This window comes from Euprymna scolopes, chromosome 23, assembly GCF_053919585.1.
Source record: "Euprymna scolopes isolate OS-2025 chromosome 23, ASM5391958v1, whole genome shotgun sequence".
In the NCBI taxonomy this organism is placed as follows: Eukaryota; Metazoa; Mollusca; class Cephalopoda; order Sepiida; family Sepiolidae; genus Euprymna; species Euprymna scolopes.
This window is the reverse complement of record NC_136504.1, coordinates 71,535,310-71,554,925: the sequence shown is the minus strand read 5'-3', so window position 1 is coordinate 71,554,925 and position 19,616 is coordinate 71,535,310. Positions and strand designations below refer to the sequence as shown.

The 19,616-nt window shown below is 35.6% G+C and overlaps 1 protein-coding gene across 1 annotated transcript in view; it reads right to left on the bottom strand.

The window, feature by feature from the left end:
* Positions 1-368: 368 nt before the first annotated feature.
* LOC145245990 (general transcription factor IIF subunit 1-like) overlaps positions 369-19,616 on the bottom strand; it is an 80,088-nt gene continuing 60,840 nt past the window's right edge. The window contains exons 8-13 of the mRNA XM_080107789.1: positions 15,874-16,024; positions 6,234-6,406; positions 2,783-2,844; positions 2,137-2,248; positions 1,706-1,802; positions 369-726 (exon numbers count right to left, since the gene is read on the bottom strand). Of these exons, the coding sequence (XP_079963915.1) occupies positions 519-726; positions 1,706-1,802; positions 2,137-2,248; positions 2,783-2,844; positions 6,234-6,406; positions 15,874-16,024 (803 nt within the window). The 3' untranslated portion in view covers positions 369-518. The remainder of the gene's footprint in view (positions 727-1,705; positions 1,803-2,136; positions 2,249-2,782; positions 2,845-6,233; positions 6,407-15,873; positions 16,025-19,616) is intronic.

Sequence of the window (19,616 nt, the reverse complement as noted above, 5' to 3'; positions counted from 1 at the left end):
TGATTTTCTTATTTAAAAATAAAACTACTTGATCAATTTATGTGGCTTTTGGAATATGTTAAGAAAACGTCAATGCCATATGCAATAAAGAAGAAAAAAGAAAAAAACAAAAAAAAAAAAACAATCATCTAGAAATTAGCAATAAAATGGTAATCAATTAAGAAACTGCAACAATAAACATGGCAGTATATTGGCATAGTTTTGCATAAAGAAATGGTTTGTGACCAATGAAATTCGTAAGAACCTAAATATGTTTAGAGATCAAGACCAAATATTTTATTAGATTAGTGAGGTTCACACACTTTCCCAGTTTAAGTCAAATCTGAGCTCAAATTTTCAGAGTAAAGAAGAGAAAGGACCAAGAAAGATGAAGATAAAAAGGTTTACTCATTTATTAGCCAAAAATGTAGGTAAATGAGAAAGTTTTCGTGTGCTTTATAGCTAGAATACAACATGCAACTTTGCAGTGTATGAGTAGCAAAGTGGATCAAGTTGCAGAAATGATTAAATCAGTCTTTTTAGTCTGGCTTTTTCAGAGACAAATACAAAGTTTTATTAATTGTTTGACGATCAGGATTTATCTTGCGTAGGAGTTGAGCTATGCTGGTAGTCAGTTGTTCATTTGAAAGATTCAATTTTTTAGATTTGAACTTCTGTAGCAAATCTTTTGTACTCATAGGTTTCCGCATCAGGTAACGACGAATCGACTCTTCAGAAATACCATCACTAAAGTAAAAAAAGAAATTAATAAATTATACAATTTGTTTCATTATCATTATTTTACATGTTGACATGCATTGGACAGCTTTTAAAAATTCCAAATAAAATGATGTCTAGAAAGTTTTTATCTTTCTCTTATCACATCACTTTCATGTACAAGTCCCCCCCCCCAAATGGTGGGTGAGACAGTCACTCTTCCAATACTCATGAAAGTTGATTTTCTTATTTAAAAATAAAACTACTTGATCAATTTATGTGACTTTTGGAATATGTTAAGAAAACGTTAATGCCATATGCAATAAAGAAGAAAAAACAAAAAACAAAAAAAAAAAAAACAGAATCATCTAGAAATTAGCAATAAAATGGTAATCAACTAAGAAACTGCAACAATAAACATGGCAGTATATATATTATATATATTAACCTGCCCCAGCCGACTAACTCTTCTTCTACATCTACTCACACAAGAACTCTTATCCATTCTTTTAATGTGACCAAACCAACAAAGTTTCCTGTTCTGCAGGATACTTGTTTGATTTGATTACATTTTGAATTATAAACCTATAGATATAAGTAAATTAGTTCAACCATAAGTCAAGTACCAAATAATTATAAAAAACAAAAATCATAAAAATGAATTTAATCAAATCCAATATTTATTATTAAATGATTTAAATTTAAATTCAGTAAGTTTGAAATTCAAATTTTAATAAAGCTGTAAAATTAGATATTCATTTGAAGATTTTTTTGTACTTTCAAGATTTGGTATTATCATAAAAATCAACATAAGACATGAAAAATTTATGTTAAATTTTGTCAAGAACAAAATAAGGTCATTTTTTTTAATGAAATCATCAACTGGTCAACAAATGAAAAAACAAATTCAAAATATCAAATCATTTAATTATCAGTTACTTTAAAGTCAAAATACATAATTTTATTATTTATTTTGACTAATTTCATATTTGAAAAGTGAAATATTTACCTGGGAGCAGAGGAAGTTGTCACTGGGCTTTCTGTTCTCATTTTTTTGCTGGTGCTAACGGGAGAATCAGGCTCAGCCTTTCGCTTCTGACTGGGGGCTATAAAAAATTAACAAGTAAAAATTAACAAATTAATAAGTAAGCCAAAATTGTAAATGAAAACATAACATGAACCAATACTGATACAAGGCTCCATTTGTACTGATTGATAGGACTCTCCACAAGGTAAAAAGCATCACAAAAATATATTACATATATTATATTGGTGAACATAAGAAATAAAGTTATTGTTCTTCAAGTTATTACAAATAAACTTTATCTATGAAAAAAAAAAAAAAAAAATTGTGGACTTGCTATATTTAGAAGAATCATGAGAAATGTTCAAGAGTTGTTATAAAATCTTGTTTGAAATCTGATGCAAACTCAACATTACTTTTAATCACGGCATCATTCTTGTCTTCCGATTCTGCAATTGTTGGAGTGACTGATCGCTGCTGACTTGGCGGATTCTTCTTCACATTCAATTTCTTCGGACGAGGTTCAACCTGAAAAACAATTTATAAAAGCATGACTGGTTAATTAAAAAGGGTTTCATCAATAATTAAATATATTTTGGAGTTTTAGTATTATGCAATTATCAAAGAAAAGAAAAATCAATAATTTGAATTTTCTGATTTAAGACATCATAGATAACATAGGTCGGTAGTAACAAGTAAATAAAATCCGTTTGGCATAAGATACCCAGGACTTATACAACTTACATCATATATTTTCAAAGTTTAAGATAGTTAACTTAACATTGGCATCTGATCTAAAGGTTGCAGGTTTTAATATGAAATAGGAGTAAAAAAAATTTAGAACACTTATCAGTTAGGTATTTTTATAAGAAGTTGTGTGACATGATAACAATGATGTTCACATTGACGATGAAAGAAAAAATGATGCAAATGAAATTTTCTTGGTAGAAGAAATGTTCCACGTTTTTTTAAAGTATTTTTGACCAAAGACCATGATTGCCGTTTTTTTTAGTTACAGAAAATTTTGCTATCACCTCTAAACATTAAGAAAGATGAACTTACAGAAAACAATTTTTCATCCAAGTCTGAATCACTGCCAGATGATGAACTGCTGCTTTCGCTATCTATAAAATATGAAAATGAAAACGATAACATTGTGTTTCACAATCAATATTCACTCTATATTACTTGGTAGAGGAATACAAAAAAAAAATTATCACTTGAAACACGAAAATATGTAGGAGTGAGGTGTGTTGCAGTGTAATTAGTTAACAACTTGTTAAAAGTTGTGGGAGTTTTGACCATATTATTAGCAACTGAACTAATGCTAATGCAACAGGCACCTTGTCTTCCAACGGAAAAATAAATCAGGACAATCTATAAAAGTGAAAATGTCTGTGTGCGTGTGTGTGTGTGTGTGTGTGTGTCTGTTTGTCTGTGTGTGTACACTTCCCTACCAAATAACTTTGTCAATTTTCGGTCTACAGACTCGAGATTTGACATAAGGGGTATTGAAATTTGAGAAAATCTTTTTAATCGGTTCGCGGCCAGAAATTTAGCTGTCAAGGGGTCAAAGTTCAATGATTTGACCTTTGAAAACTCTACCAAACTCCTTCGCCAATTTTAAGTCTAAACACTTGAAATTTTAGATATAGGTTACTTGGACATGGATCAAACTTTATAATTTGATTTGAGCACAAAACAATAAATGTTAAGGGGTCATAATTAGGATCAAAATTTAAAAAATGTTGACCTCTGCGATCTCTAATAAATTTCTCAGCCAATGTTTGGTCTAGACATTTGAAATTTTACACAAAGTGTATTCAGACATATAGGGCAAGTTTTTTAATTGTTTTTTTTTTTGCTGAAAATTTGGCTTCCAAGGGGTCAAAGTTTGCGGTCTCTAGCAAACTATTAAGTCAATTTTGGGTCTAAACATTTGAAATTTTACATAAAGGATATTCAGACATGCAACAAGCTTTTTAATCAGTTTTTGGGTGAAAATTTGGCAGGCAAGAGGTCAAAGTTTACAGAGTTGACGACTGCAGACTCTACCAAACTCCTCTGCCAATTTTGGGTCTAAACACTTGAAATTTTAGATGTAGGTTACTTGGACATGGGTCAAACATTTCAATTTAATTTGAGCCCAAAACAATAAATGTTAAGGGGTCAAAATTGGAGTTAAAGTTTTAAAAAATTCGACCTCTGCGGTCTCTACCAACTTTTCTCTATGGTAATTAAGGAAGCCTATTATATAGAAAGGCATTACTATACATATTCACACTTTTTAATATATACATATGCACATAAAGTTATTAGGGCCCGAGCAAAGCCGGGTGGAACTGCTAATAATTTAATAAAATATAATATTTTAAAACTGCAATCAACAGAGTCCACTGGAATAGGAACTAGATGCTAGAAATCATTGGAAGAGAGAAATAGCCACAGCCAAAAGAAAGCATACTGAAATAACCAGGAAATATATAGAATCGCAAAGATAGAAACTTGCGATTTCTGGAAAATCTATAATAGTGTAGTGAATAAAGGGCAATCAGTAATTTCTCCACTATCTAACAACCAGAAGGTCGCATGTACAGCAATTTAAAAGGTGGAATTACTTGCTCGGTGATTCGCCTCCAACTCTAGCTTAGAGCCAACAAAAACTCCCTCCCAAATTTCTCTGTGCAGACGGAAGCCACACTGGATGATGTGAAACTCACCCCTTCTCATGTCCGCAACATCATAAAAAACTTAGATACCTCAAAAGACATGTGGGCCGGATTTCATCCCTGCTATACTAATTAAGAAATGCTCAGCTGAGCTAGTCCCCATGCTTAAATGTCTTGCTGAATCTTGCTTCCCTAATAGCTGGGAGATGGCCTCTGTGGCACCAGTGCACAAGAATTCTAGTGATAGGACTGACCCTCTCAATTATCGCCCTATCAATCTCCGTCCTCTCTTCACTAAAATCTTTGAGACTTTAATTAATCAAGCACTAATCCACTACCTCACAAAAGCTAATCTATTCTCTGACAAACAGTATGGATTTAGGTAATATTCTTCTATTGCAGATATTTTAACAATCATCTCTGAATGCATACATTATGCATTGGATAAGGCGGGTGAAGCCAGGGCTGCAACCCTTGAAATATCCAAAGACTTTGACAAAGTCTGACATGAAAGGCTGCTAATGAAAATTAAATTGTACATTATAACCGGACATATACTAAATATAATTAGATCCTTCTTAGACAACAGGACATTCCAGGTTGTCATTGATGGACGTACATCCAAGCAGCATAACATTAATGTGAGAGTGCCTCAGGGGTCGATCCTTGGACCATTATTATTCCCGATATTCATAAACGACCTCCCTGATAATAGTGTGTCCGAGATGGGTATATTTGCTGATGATACATGCACAAAGGAAGAATGGATGTACATAAATCTAAGACAATGGAAGATTCGTTAGAAAATGATCTCCAGACTGTAGAGGAATAGGGACGAAAATGGATGGTAACATTTAATGCTTGGAAAACTAAGCTGCTCTCCTTTAACAATTACAAGATGCCTCTCCAACCACCAATATTCATGACATAACACTATACCTGAAAATTCTTCCTTCAAACTCCTTGGTCTAACATTCAAGGGCAATATGAACTGGAACAAATACAGTGAGAACATTGTGAAGACTGCAACAAAGAATGTGGGTTCCCTCTATCAAGCTAGAAGACTACTCATACCTGAGAGCATCCTGTACCTCTACAAGGCCACCACTCGCCGATGCATGGAGTATTGTTGCCACATCTGGGCTGGTGCATCTATCACTAGCCTCTCCCCCTTGGATAGGGTCCAAAAAAGAGTTTTCAATCCCACTTTACCAACAATCCGACTTTGCCCACTAAGCTCCAGCCCCTGTCCCATCACCACAATATTGCATCTCTGGGTATGTTTTACAAATATTTCAATGGAATGTGCTCTGATGAACTCATTGCACTTGTGCTCCGTCAACGTACATATTTCTGACAAGCCCACTTAGCAACAAAATTTTACCCCTTCACTGTTAGGGGCCTCCCCTAAATGCCAGAAAGCTTTCTACTCTAATAGTTCTTCCTTCGAACAGCTAAACTTTGAAATTCCCTTCCTGCTACCTGCTTCCCCTGACTGTACTGATAGAAGTTTGAATGTAAAGTAAACAAAAACTTGTTAATATTTCCTAGGCATGGTCCCAAATAGTAGCCGTTTATGATCAAGCAAGTGACGATATGCCTTAATAAGCGTAAATGGGAAAAAAAAAAAACAAAAAAACATTTTGATCAGGCTGCCTAACAATTTCCTGTTCACTATTTCACTTTCTGTTTCTTACAGACAATCGTCTAAAAAATGAATTAGCATCCAGTTTTAAAATGTAAAATGATAGGAACTAACAGGTGTGGTTTGTTAGCAAACTAGTGACAGTTGTACAGTATATAACAGGTGCTACATTTCTTTTCTCAAAACAAGAAACATTTACCTCTTTTAACCTTTTCATCTTTCGTTTCATCATTTTCTTCATCATCTTGTTTATTCTCTTCTTCATCACTGCTGGCACCAGAATCAATAAGCTTTCTCAAACCAGCCTCCTCATCTACACCTTTCTCTCCATATTTTTCTTCTTTATCACGGTCTTCAACTTCAGAAACGCTACTATAAGAGAAAGTATAGCAACTGATTAAGAGAAAAGAAATTCTCAGTCAAAATAGAATTATTAACATAATAAGACATTCTTTATCACATTATCCTTAGATATATCTAGAGCTACTGCTCTGCCCTCCCCCGCTTTGTCCAGTGAATGGTATATACGTTCAGAGATTACAGTTAGGATGCCTGCTGTGGAACGGGCTTGTCTAAATCCATATTGTTGGTCAGTCAGAAGTCTGATTGGAAGTGCGCGGTGGATACTAGAAAGCTGATTGGCTAACTAAAATCTCAATAGAAGAGGAGCATATAAAAACGATAAACAACCACAGAATTCGCGCATAAGCCTGAAGAGTCCTAAAGTGGATGAAACACGGAATATTCTGTGTAGCTTAATCGCATATATATTTTATAAATTAGTAACTAGCTCTACCTACGTATTGAGTACTTTTGAAGTAAATACTTAAAGTTTACGCATAAATCTATACTTTCGTATATTAATTTTATGTGAGTAAATTAAGTAGTTATACTTAGCTCCTGAAACAGTTGAGCACTCTCAAAAGAATTTATTTCACCACATTAAAAATAGATATGAAAAGAGTTAATTTTGAAGCATCGCTAAAAAACATCCCCACACCTAGCAAGCATAGCTATATTATTAAATTAATCCAAAAAACAGATGAACTAATACGCCGAATGCGATGGCGAGCAAATTTCTTCCTTAAAAATGAAAATGTAAACAAAAAAGAATCCTATGGTTTTAAAACCCTTAAAAATGTGAAAACAGTAGACCTTTTGATAAACTCTGAAAATGACCTTTTAAACGTAATTAAAAACTTAGAATTCCACAATCAACCTAACAATTTCCAACAGAAACTACACAAAATCGTTAGAAACATAAACAACTCTAATAAAATCTTTGTAAAAGCAGATAAAACTAGAAACTTTTATAAAATAGATAAGCAAGAATATAACAAACTAATCACAGAAAATATTACAAAAAAACTACAAAAAACTAGACACAAACGAATGCGACTACATAGATATAATAAATACTGAAAATAAACAAAATTAAAAATTAGCGATAAAGTTGGCAAATTGAAACCTAGAGAGGCATACATTCTGCTTAAAGACCACAAATCGGACTTTAATAATAATCCCAGCACCTGCCTGATAAACCCAACTAAACCAGAAATAGGTAGAATTAGCAAAACAGTACTTTCTAGAGTAAACAAACAAATCAAACAAGACCTAGAATTAAACCAGTGGGCAAATACTACCGAATCAATCACCTGGTTTAAAAATATAGAAAACAAAGATAAATGTACGTTTATACAGTTTGACATCATAGACTTTTATCCCTCGATATCCGAAGCACTTTTTAACACTGCCCTAGAATTTGCTGAGGCATACACTAATATATCCTCGGAAGAAATCAACATCATTAAAAAATGTAGAAAATCAGTTCTAATAAATAACAATAACCAATGGATAAAAACTAAAATGAAAAATTTGTTTGATTTGGCGATGGGTGCTAGGGATTCTGCAGAGGCATCAGATCTTGTGGGATTATTCATTTTACATACCCTCACAAGCATATTTGATACTACGGATATTGGCCTATATAGAGATGACGGACTAGCTATAATAAAAAACTCCAACAAAGTCAAGGGAGAAAACTTTAAGAAAATCATACACAAGGAAAGCAGATGTATCAGCTAACATAAAAATAACAAACTTCCTGGACGTCACGTTAAATTTAGATAAAAACACATGAACCCCACTTAAAAGATAATGCTACTCTAATATATGTAAACCCTAAGTCCAATCACCCACCATCAATTATAAAACAGATTCCTAACTTGATCGTAAGTAAACTCAGTAATAACTCAAGCGATGAAAATGCATTTAACAGGTCAACCAATATCTACGAAACAGCCGTAAAAAATAGTGGATACAAAAATATCGATATCAAATATAAGCAACAAAACACCAACAACTATAATAAAATTAAAAATAGAAGAAAAAGAACTATAATTTGGTATATGGCCCCATACAATCAAATGTTAAAAACAAAACTTGGCAAGAAATTTCTAGATCTTATTGAAAAATACTTTCCCGCAACCAACCCCTTACACAAAATTTTCAATAAAAATACCTTAAAGTTATCCTAGTTGTTGCGAAAATTTAGAGATGATAATTAAAGCACATAATAACAAAATATTAAATAAAAACAATGTAAACAACAACAAAATAAACAATAAAAAAAGTAGACATCATGACAAAAATAAAACACTAGCAGAAATAATAATAATAATAATAATAATAATAATAAACCAACCCCAGACAAGAACAATCATACTATAAATAAAAATACTGATAACGAACAAGATAAATGCAACTGTAGACACCGCACACTTTGCCCACTTCAAAATAAATGTCTAACCAAAAGCGTAGTTTACCAGGCCACAATATTTGCAAAAGAAAACCCGAATAACAAGAAATATTACGTAGGTATGACTTCCTTAGATTTCAAAACCCGATACTATGACCACAAAAGTACATTCAACAATAAAAAACACCGTATGAAAACAACACTAGCGAATAAATACTGGGAACTCAAAGAAAGCGGACATTCGCCGGTAGTCGAATGGAAAATAATAAGACAAGCTACCATGTGTAGGGACCTAGACGACCCATGTAGATTATGCCTTCATGAAAAATTTGCTATCCTGTATTTTGAAGAACCCTAACATCTATTAAACTGTAGAAGAGAAATAGCAAACAACTGTGTTCACAAGATAAAATTTACTCTAGGATAGCGATACAAAATAGTTTTAAAACTAACAAAAACAATAGAAAATAAACAAATAAATAAATTAAATAAACATGAATATACATAAATGATCACACATATATGTATGTATATGTGCATATATGTATGTACACATATATATATTTATATATAAACTAACATTATAAAAAAAAAAACACTAACCTAGTTTTAAAACAGATCAAGAAACTAAATAGAGCACACACAAAGGAACAGGTCAACCAGAGACCAAATAGGCCTTTGTCCGATAAATGCATGCTCATTGGCTGATAGGAAGGGTGCGGTGGATACTAGAAAGCTGATTGGCTAACTAAAATCTCAATAGAAGAGGAGCATATAAAAACGATAAACAACCACAGAATTCGCGCATAAGCCTGAAGAGTCCTAGAGTGAATGAAACGCGGAATATTCAGTGTAGCTTAATCGCCATATATATTTTATAAATTACTAAATTACTATATATATATATATATATTTATTAGCCTGAACTTAATTACTTTAAAATTTAATTTGAAATAACTTTTTCTAATTAAGCTGATGATGACGGATCTCATACTGGTTTTCTTTCTTTTACTATTAGGTTTCATTTGACTGAGGACAGACTTCTGTTTGGGCTACTGCAAAATAACAATTTTCATTATTTCAGCAATTTGAAGTCTTTTCAATCGGATTATATGCATCGTCACGAATCCATTCTCTAAAGAACTATTTTTCAATTCAGATCAACTTGAGAGGATTTTCATGCAAGCCGAAATATTATGCGCGGTTTGTTTCTATATATATTTTTTTTACATATCCAACATTTTTTCACTTTTTTATTTGGCAATTTATAACTACAATAAATTGTGGTTTCACTTAACTAGCATTGCTACAAACATAATTTGCTTTATAATTCAACGGGTCGGTCGTGGAACGAAATGAATGAAGAAGAAAGAAACAAAAATTGCTCTTTATATGTTTGCAATGTGACCACCTGATATGCAAATGAGATGCTCCTGGTTGGAGATAAAAGAGGGTTGATTTTTTAGCGGGCACGTTCATTTTGAAGTTGGGTTTCGAAGAAATAAGTTGAATTAGCAGAAGTGCATTTGGAGTTGAGAGAAGGTGCGTTATGTATACAGAAGTTTGGAAGTTGGAAGTTTGGACAACAGTGTCAAACTTATCCAGGAAATTGGTGTGACAGGCAGAAGAAATAACACTCAAGTTATTGAATTATAAGCTATTTCGGTTCTCAGTGTGCGGTGATTCGAAAGGCAGAAAATGGACAGATTCGACTTTTGCTTGATACCTGAGTTTGACGGATCTACACTGGACCGTCTGTTGTCGAATGGGTTGAAAAGGCTGAGAAGATCTGTAAACTGTGCAGAATTAAAGAACCAGCCGCAGTCATTCCTCTGAGGTTAACCAGAGGAGCCTATGCAGTCTACCAGTAACTCTGGGATGAACCAGTCTGGGATGCAATCAAGCAAAGCCTGTATACAGCGTTTGGTACAGATCCGTTTGTTGCATGGCAACAGTTCACGAGCCAGCGACTTCACCCCAAGGAAAAGGTTGACGTGTACCTAACCGACCTACGAAAGTTATTGGTACCATTTGGTGGGGTCAACGACAAGATATTAAGCTGTGCCTTTTTAGTAGGCTTAACTGAGGAGATCAGCAAACTGTTGTGGGCATCGTCACGAATTGATGAATTGACAACAGACAAGCTATTAGCCCAAGCTCGAAACATCTGTAAGGAACAGGAGCCAATTGCAGCAGCAACTAGTATTCAACACGCAGCAGTCAAATCGCATGGAGGCAATGTAGATTCTCTCCCAGGTAGTAATAAGCGTGTAGGCCCAGTGTGCTATAAATGCTATAAATGTGGGGAGGCCAATCATTTTGCTAAGGAGTGTCGGACTGATAGGAGGTGTGTATATCTATGAGCACAGTACAATGCTATCGCTGTAATAAGTATGGGCACATATTTCGCAACTGTTCGGGAAACGATGTTCAAGGTACTATCGCCACCCTTGCCCCTTGCCAACCAATAAACACAGGATTACAGTCATTGGCGTTAAAATTGACGATGTGCAGTGTTCAGCAATCATAGACACGGGGTGTTCCCGGTCTATAGTTAGTGCACATTACTGTCAGATGTGGCGGGAGCAACCAGTCGGTATTATGACGATCAATGGTTTATCCCGAGCATGTTGTGGTGAAGGGACGATCACGATCTGTACTGAGAAGGGTGACACAGCCAAAGTTGATGTTCTGGTGATGCAAGAAAAACCCCTTGGCTATGACATGTTGATTGGAATTGATGCAATACAAGCACTAGGAGGCGTCATAATCACAGTGACTGGAGGTGTAATGCTTGGAGAAGGGAAAGAAGTCTGTGCAGCCATGTCTATTGAAGAAAAGGACTTCTGTGCTACGCTTGACAACAACGAAAAGGTGTGGACTGCAAAGTGAAAATGGACTATGAGCCAGGCACCAGATCAGCTGTGCAATACCATTCCAGAGTATGCAGTTTCCACAAAGAATAGGACTGCATATGAAGAAGAACTTCAGATGTGGATTGATAACGGATGATTAATACCGTACCCACAGGAATGTCTGGGACCATCCAAAGGATTAATTCCGCTCATGGCTGTTGAACAACCTACTAAAGACAAAATTCGGCCCATAATGGATTACCGAGAATTGAATCAACATGTTGATGCTTTCACTGGAAACACAGATGTGTGCGCTGCTAAACTAAGAGAGTGGTGTCAGAAAGGGAGTAATGTAGCACTGCTGGATTTGAAGAGAGCCTACCTGCAGATACGTGTCCATGAGTCATTATCGCCATTTCAGACAGTGATAATCAAGGGAAAACGATTTTGTTTGACACGTTTAGGTTTTGACCTAAACATAGCACCCTTAATAATGACAACTATTATTAAAACTGTTTTGATGCAGGATGAAACCACAGCAAAAGCTGCTTTAGCTTACATTGACGACATCTAAGTTAAATAGGATATAATGTCTGCAGATGTGGTTCGAATAAAACTGGAATCGTTTGGGTTAATAAGCAAAGACCCTAAGTACCTAAAGGATGGGGTGCCTGTGCTGGGCCTAGAGGTCTGGGAGGAGTGCAATACTTTGCGATGGAAGCGAGGGAGCGCGATTCCAGAGTTACCCAGTGTATTGACAAGACGCATTGTGTTTTCTATTTGCGGTAAATTAGTATGACATCTACCTGTCTGTGGATGGCTCCGATCGGCAACAGAAGTATTAAAAAGACGAGTAACTGCAGTAACCAAAGGATGGGACGAAATGGTGGATGATGATTCTCTCCAGCAAATGATGACTGAAATGTTGTCCAGAGTACATAGGAACGACCCTGTCTGGGGTGAGTGGCAAGTATCTGGAAACAAACTGAATGCATGGGCTGACGCAAGTTCACTGGCTACAGGTGTTGTGTTGGAACAATTGGATGCTGTTGTGGAAGATGCGTGCTGGCTTCGTCCGAAAAATTATGCCCAGTATATAAATTTGGCAGAACTTGATGCCACGTTAAAAGGGCTTAATCTTGCATTGCAATGGCAGGCTAAGGTTGTGCATCTCCACACTGACTCGTTGTGTGTTTACCACTGGTTGACCGACACCTTGACTGGAAAGGCTCGAGTTAAGACTAGAGCTGCAAGTGAGATGTTAGTACGAAGGAGACTGGCAATAATAAAGCGTCTAGTTGACGAATACAGCTTGCAGGTGGCTATTACCTTAGTTTCGTCGATGCAGAATTTGGCTGATAGCTTGACTAGAGTACCAAAGAGGTGGATTGATGTAATGAGGCAGGGATTTGATCCTCCACAACAGACATGCGCGACCGTAACAGATCAATTAACACCTGACCAAATTCGTACAATACATCAGCAGAGTTGACATCCTGGAATTCGGAGGACAACATATTTTATCCGAAGAGTGTGTCCTTCAACTACAAGAGCATCAATCAAAGCAGCTATACGCTTGTGTGAAAAGTGTCAGCAAATTGATCTGGCACTGTCCCAATGGCAAAAAGAGAAGCTTGAGGTGGAGAACAACTGGTATCGAGTAGGAATGGATGTAACACATTATGAGGGCAAGCATTTTTTGACCTTGACAGATTGTGGTCCGACATGTTTCACGATATGGCGCCTGTTGACACGACAGGATGCATCTAGCATTATACGACAGTTGAGAGCTGTCTTTTTTGAATGTGGTGCCCCGCTTGAAATTCTGACTGATAACGCCACTACGTTTCGATGTCAAGAATTTCAGAAATTCACGCAGGAATGGGGGATTAGAATGCGTTACTGATGTGCATATTTTCCCGAAGGTAACAGTATAGCGGAGCGGTGTCACCGCACCGTTAAAAGAATTGCGGCCAGGACACAGTGTTCTATATACCAAAGGATGATGCAACACCAGAAACTGCACCAGCTAATGGGATTTACCGCTATGAACAGCATATAAAAGGAATTGATGTCACACCATCAGTAGTTAGCGTTGTCAATCAATACATAATATCAAGTGGGAGACCGTGTTTGGGTAAAACTCCCAAATGCTGGGTGCACTGTAAAATTTTGCATATAAAATCATAAGCCCTCAGACCATGTTGATTGATTGGTGTACCACGTCATGTAAAAGATATCTACCCCTGTTATACCTCTTCTTATTCTGAGGATAATGAGGAAGATCATATACAGTTCAGGGATGATCCTGATCGCCTACTGTCCCTTCAGGTGAGCATAGAAACACTACCTACAGAACCAGATGAGGGAATGATGGAACATACTAGTGGCAATAGTGATGAGAACGATGGACATGAGGAAGTAATACCACCAGTTCCTCATCAAACTACCCGAGAAAGACGAATACTGCCCACCCTCCGTGATTGTGAAACACCGCCTATAGCACCATGAGAGGGGATGATGGAACATACTGAGGAAGATGGAACCGAGGAAGTGATGCCTCCGATTCTTCGAAGGAGTACCCGACAAAGACGGATACTGCCCCCTTGCCCTGATTGTGAAACACCGCATATGGAACCATAAGAGGGGATAATGGAACAGACTGGTGGCAATAATGGTGGTAATGAGGAAGTACTTCCCCCGATTCTTCGAAGAAGTACCCGACAAAGACGACTGCCCCCCTGCCCTGTGTGTGATCATGAGATCAGGGGGAAGTGTAGGGAACGTGTGACTTACCTAACTAGCACATGTGCATAATTCAACGGGTCGGTCGTGGAATGAAATGAATGAAGAAGAAAGAAACAAAAATGGCTGCCTTATCTCTTTATATGTCTGTAATGTGACCACCTGATATGCAAATGAGATGCTCCTGGTTGGAGATAAAAAAGGGTTGATTTTTTAGAGGGCATGTTCATTTTAAAGTTGGATTTCAAAGAAATAAGTTGAATTAGCAGAAGTGCGTTTGGAGTTGAGAGAAGGTGCGTTACGTGTTTGAAAGTTGGAAGTTTGGACAACAGTGTCAAACTTACCCAGGAAATTATTGGTGTGACGGGCAGAAGAAATAACATTCAAGTTATTGAATTATAGGAACTGATCTTCCACTTTAAATACTAAAATGATTGCTTTTCTTTCCGTCAAGTTTTTTAAGGGTTTCACACGTAATTATCTATAAAAGTAATATTCCTTTTTCGAATGGGGATTTAACTGAGAGCGTTAATCTAAAATTTTGTCATTATTATTATTTGCAAATCGTTTTTGTTTTTGTTTACAGCAAAGCAAATCAATTTAATGACCCACCTAATTTTTATAATTAAAATAAAATTTTAACATTCATAAAGAGAAAGCACAGAATAGTTAACAAAGGCCACGCTCTCCCCATGTTAAAAATGGTTTTCTAAATAGTAACATTATTTAGAAATTCATTTGTAACAATGAGAGAGGGTGTTGTTAAATATTTTATTCTTACATCGTTTTCTCATTTTGCCTACCAATCATCGACTATTTTCAACTGTTTATGAAAACTTTCAAGTACCATGTTGTACACTAACGACGAACTGATATAATCTGACTTTGTTTTAAAATCAAAATAAATCTTTTGTTGTCTTACAATTTTCAATCAATTACAAGGAAAACATTTGAGAAAAATATACACGGAAATTTGAAAAATTTACAAAAAACCAACAAATCTTTAATTAAATATTAATAAAAAAATTTAAAAAAATCGGAATCAGGAATCCTATCGGAATCATAATTTAGAACAGAATCGGTAATGGTACTGGAAAAAATTTGGAATTGTCCCATCACTAGTAAATATATATTCTTCCTTGCGTATGAAAAACTTTTGGATTGATAACACATACATAAAGACATTTGTATAGAAAACCGAGACCACATAAATTGTCTATTGCAATCAGAAAGTTGGGTGACTGAAGAATAATAACATTGGCAATTTGTACGTCTGTGAAACCATCATAACTGAATAATTTTTTTGTAGTAGAAAAACACTATTTGCGATAAAACTTCTACATTTTTTTTTACACTAATATACACATTTCAGTTTTATGGTGATACAATATTAGTGATGTAAAGTAAAACTAATCCATTAAAACCATTTATAATTTAGAGTTCTAGGAGAAAGACAAGTCTCCAATCTTGATATTATTTACCTTGCTGAGTCTGTATTGTAATCAAGTTCTCTGTCATCATAGTCACCTTCATCACTTTCTTCAATTGCTTCATCATCAGAATTACTTTTAGAGTTTTTTGTAGCCTTAACAGGTTTAGATTCCTTTTTCACTGGTTTATCAGGTTTATCTTCTGCAATAAAAAAATGTTAAGTTAAAAAAAAACTACAAATAAAAGAAAATAACTTCTTTAAAATAACAAAGAATCAAAATTAGAATTTAGATTTGGGAATGTTTTATATATTTTTAAGACTCCAAATTTGTTTTTAAAAATTATTTGGGATTCATTCACTTAAAAAAATACTACATAACATTTTCTGTTGCAATATTTTTTATACATAATGGGGTAAATATTTATTTTAATAAAAAATACAAAATTTTTAAAGAAAAATTTGGCACAAGGCTGAAAATGAGAGGAAGGGGAGAGGACGGTCATGACAAACTAATGCTAACTAAGCTAACCCTAACTCGATCCTACTTTCATTTTACTCTCACCAGAATTATGCATTCAGTGTATACATCCTTCATTGATCACCATAAAAACACCATACCATGAGTAACCTACTTAAAATCCATATTTGAAAGTATTCCATCGGGAGGGGATAAAAATGTTATTTGCACGATAAAATGATATATACAATGTTAGTAAAAAGACCCCATTACCAAACTGTGGCAGATACGCTGATTTGCCAGCCAAAAGGGTGATGCGGGCCTGAACGCTTTATTACTTAGGAAAATTTGGAAAGGAAACCCGCATCTCTAGCAAATCAAGCTATCTGTCACCTAATTGGGGAGGGGAGAGGGCTTAATGACCACTATCACACACTAGCTAGGTTATGTACTTAAATGATTAAAAACTGGTCCTTACTCTAGACTTAAACGTGACCTGCTCTCAACTAAAACGTGTCAAATCTGATGTTCATTTATGTGTCCCAAAATTCTTTTGCCTAAGTACCAATCAAGACTTGCTCCATTCACTCGACAAACAAGTGCAACAGACACCCACCTTTCAGCAAAGTCAGACGAAGAGAGTCTCACCTTCTCAGCCTTAATACAAACGGTACTTGTACAGTTTAATCAAGACATTAAAAAATGAAAATATCGGAAAAAGTTTATATTGTATGTATGTTTCTGTTAGAAAATGAGGTTCTCCAAAAAAAAAAAAATTGCACTTAATTTGATCAAGTAGTTCTTTTTTTACAGCGAAAAAACAATTTGTTATGATATCAAGCAAAAGGTAGACATGTTTCGATTTTTAGGAAGAAGAGCTAGTATTAAAGATGGGGAGGGAGTGTCAGCACTTTAAACTGAGTGGCGTGTTCAAAAAATTCAAAGATGGCAACCTTCATTGCGCTCTAAAAAAAAAAAAAAAAAAAAAAAAAAAAATCCTCGATTAAATTAAGTGTGTACTCGTCAGAGGGTTGCCCCAATCGAGAGTGTTGTCATGCATTGAAGTTCTTTCTAAGCGTGAAAGAAAGCCTCTCTGACACTCTGCTGTTGTCCCGAAAGGCATTATATCGAGTGTTAGTGAGGAGATCTGTAAGGTTGGTTGGTTGGTTGTTTTTTGCTTTACGGCATATCAACCCTTTCTGGGTTATTTAATGCCGAATGCAGTTATTTTGGGAATAGTATTCAATGTTTATCCAGTTATTTTATAGGAGATTTTTATTCTTCAAGCTCCTTGTATTTTTAATCGTTAGTTTGTAGCTTTTTCGTTTGGTTGTTTTACAGTGGACTTTATCATTTTTGTTCTCTGTCTTGCAGAATATAGTTGGGTTTTGCAATGGGAGGGGGAAAAGGTTACAGTATTATTGATCGATACATTTTGGGTTGGAAAACCAGTCAGAAAGTGTGTGTGTGGGGGGGGGAGATAGAAAGAGAAAGCGTAAATAGGAGGATGGAAAAGTGGAAAAAGGCTGATTGTTTTTGTTTTTGCAGAATATAAGGTTTTTGGGGGTTATATATTTTGGACGAGTCCTATTTCTTTAATGTAGGATAAGATTTTTCTGGTATTGTTCTCTTTGAAGATTATTTGAAGATCTATTTCTTTGTAGTGTTTTTTCCTAATTTGTGAAAGATCTTTGCATTAAGTTAGATGTTTTACAGTAAGTGGTGCTTGACAGGGAATGCATTGGGGTTGAGTTTCTCCTTTTAGGAGGTAAGAATGGGTTAAGTGTGTGTGTGACCTATTCTAAGTCTTGTTAAAATGACATTTTGTTTTCTGTTTGTTTTTTGATAATCTCGCCTCCACTCTCCAAGTGTGGGTTTTATATTGTATAATTTGTTATTTGTATTTTTATTCCATTGACTTTGCCATTTCCCAAGTATATAGCTGTTGATCAGGGGTCTAATATCCGAATGGGATCCTGTACCCATCAAGGTTCAACTTCATTGCCTCCTTAGCAATAGCATCGGCTCTTTCATTGCCCCTAATTCCCATGTGGCTAGGGATCCAGCTGAATATTATTTTCTTTTGGTCAGTAATGAGATTTATTTTGTTTAGAAGTTTGATAATTATGGGGTTCTCCTCTTTTCTATTTTTTAGAGCTGTTAAAACGGATATAAGGAGTCAGAGAATATAATGAATTTTTCTGAGTTTTCCTCAGCAGTGATATCCAGTGCTAAATCTATGGCTCTAGTGTAAGCACTAAATATAGACGCTTCGTTCGGAAGTCATTTGCTAATTTTTGTATTGTTGTAGGTAGCTGCACATCCAACTCTATCGTTATCCTTTGAGCCATCTGTGTATATGTATGTATAGTCAGAGTAGCATAGATTGATATTTTCAAGTTCTTCTTGAAATATGGTAGGATTTGTTTTTGAGTTTTTATTTTCATTTAAGTTGAGCATTACATTTGGTTGTCTCATAGTCCATGGGCTTTCAGATATTATATAATAGTGGATATTTGTTATTGGAATTTGAGATTCTTCTATGCTGGTTTCCATTAGAAGTCTGAAGGTTTTTATGGCTTCTTTTCTGTTAAATAGGTTTCTATATTTGGAGTCAAGGGTACATTGATAAGCAGGGTTTGTTGGGCAAGACTTTAGTTTCAAGTAGTATTGTAAGCCAAGTTTTTCCCATCTGAGCTTTAAGGGTGCTTCGTGGGCTTCTGCATATAGACTTTCTGTGGAGAAAGAAGTGGCTTACCGCTAAAGCGGCTGCGCGTTTGTGCCTGTAGAGCACAAATTGAGAATCAAGATGGCGCCCGCAGGCTTTTATGTGGAAAAAAGTCTTGTGGAATCTCGGAGAATCTTGTACCCTGGTTCCATAAATAATGAGGAAAGGAAAGCGGGAGGACAGACGATTTTTACTCACTAAAGCGAATGGACGTGTGTAAAAGAAGAGGTAGAAGAAAAGAGTGTGGTGAACGAAACAAACAACGACTCGGTTGAAAGTAGAGTTGTAACGAACACAAGCTATTTTGGCATGATGTCAGGATTTGACCCCAAGCTAATTTCCCTGTTTGATGGCAGTAGCACTGATCACTCAGTGCAGGAATGGGTGGAAAAAGCAGAATTAATATGTCAGCTCAGTGGGGTGAAGCGTATGGAATGCATGGTCCCAATGCACCTCACTGGGGGAGCATATGCAGTATACCAGCAGTTGGCTGATGAGAAGAAAACAGATTTCGCCTGCATCAAGCGCGCCCTTTTTACAGCATTTGCGTTAGATCCAGTTACTGCATGGAAGGAATTCATGGCCCGAAAATTACATCCCGGGGAAA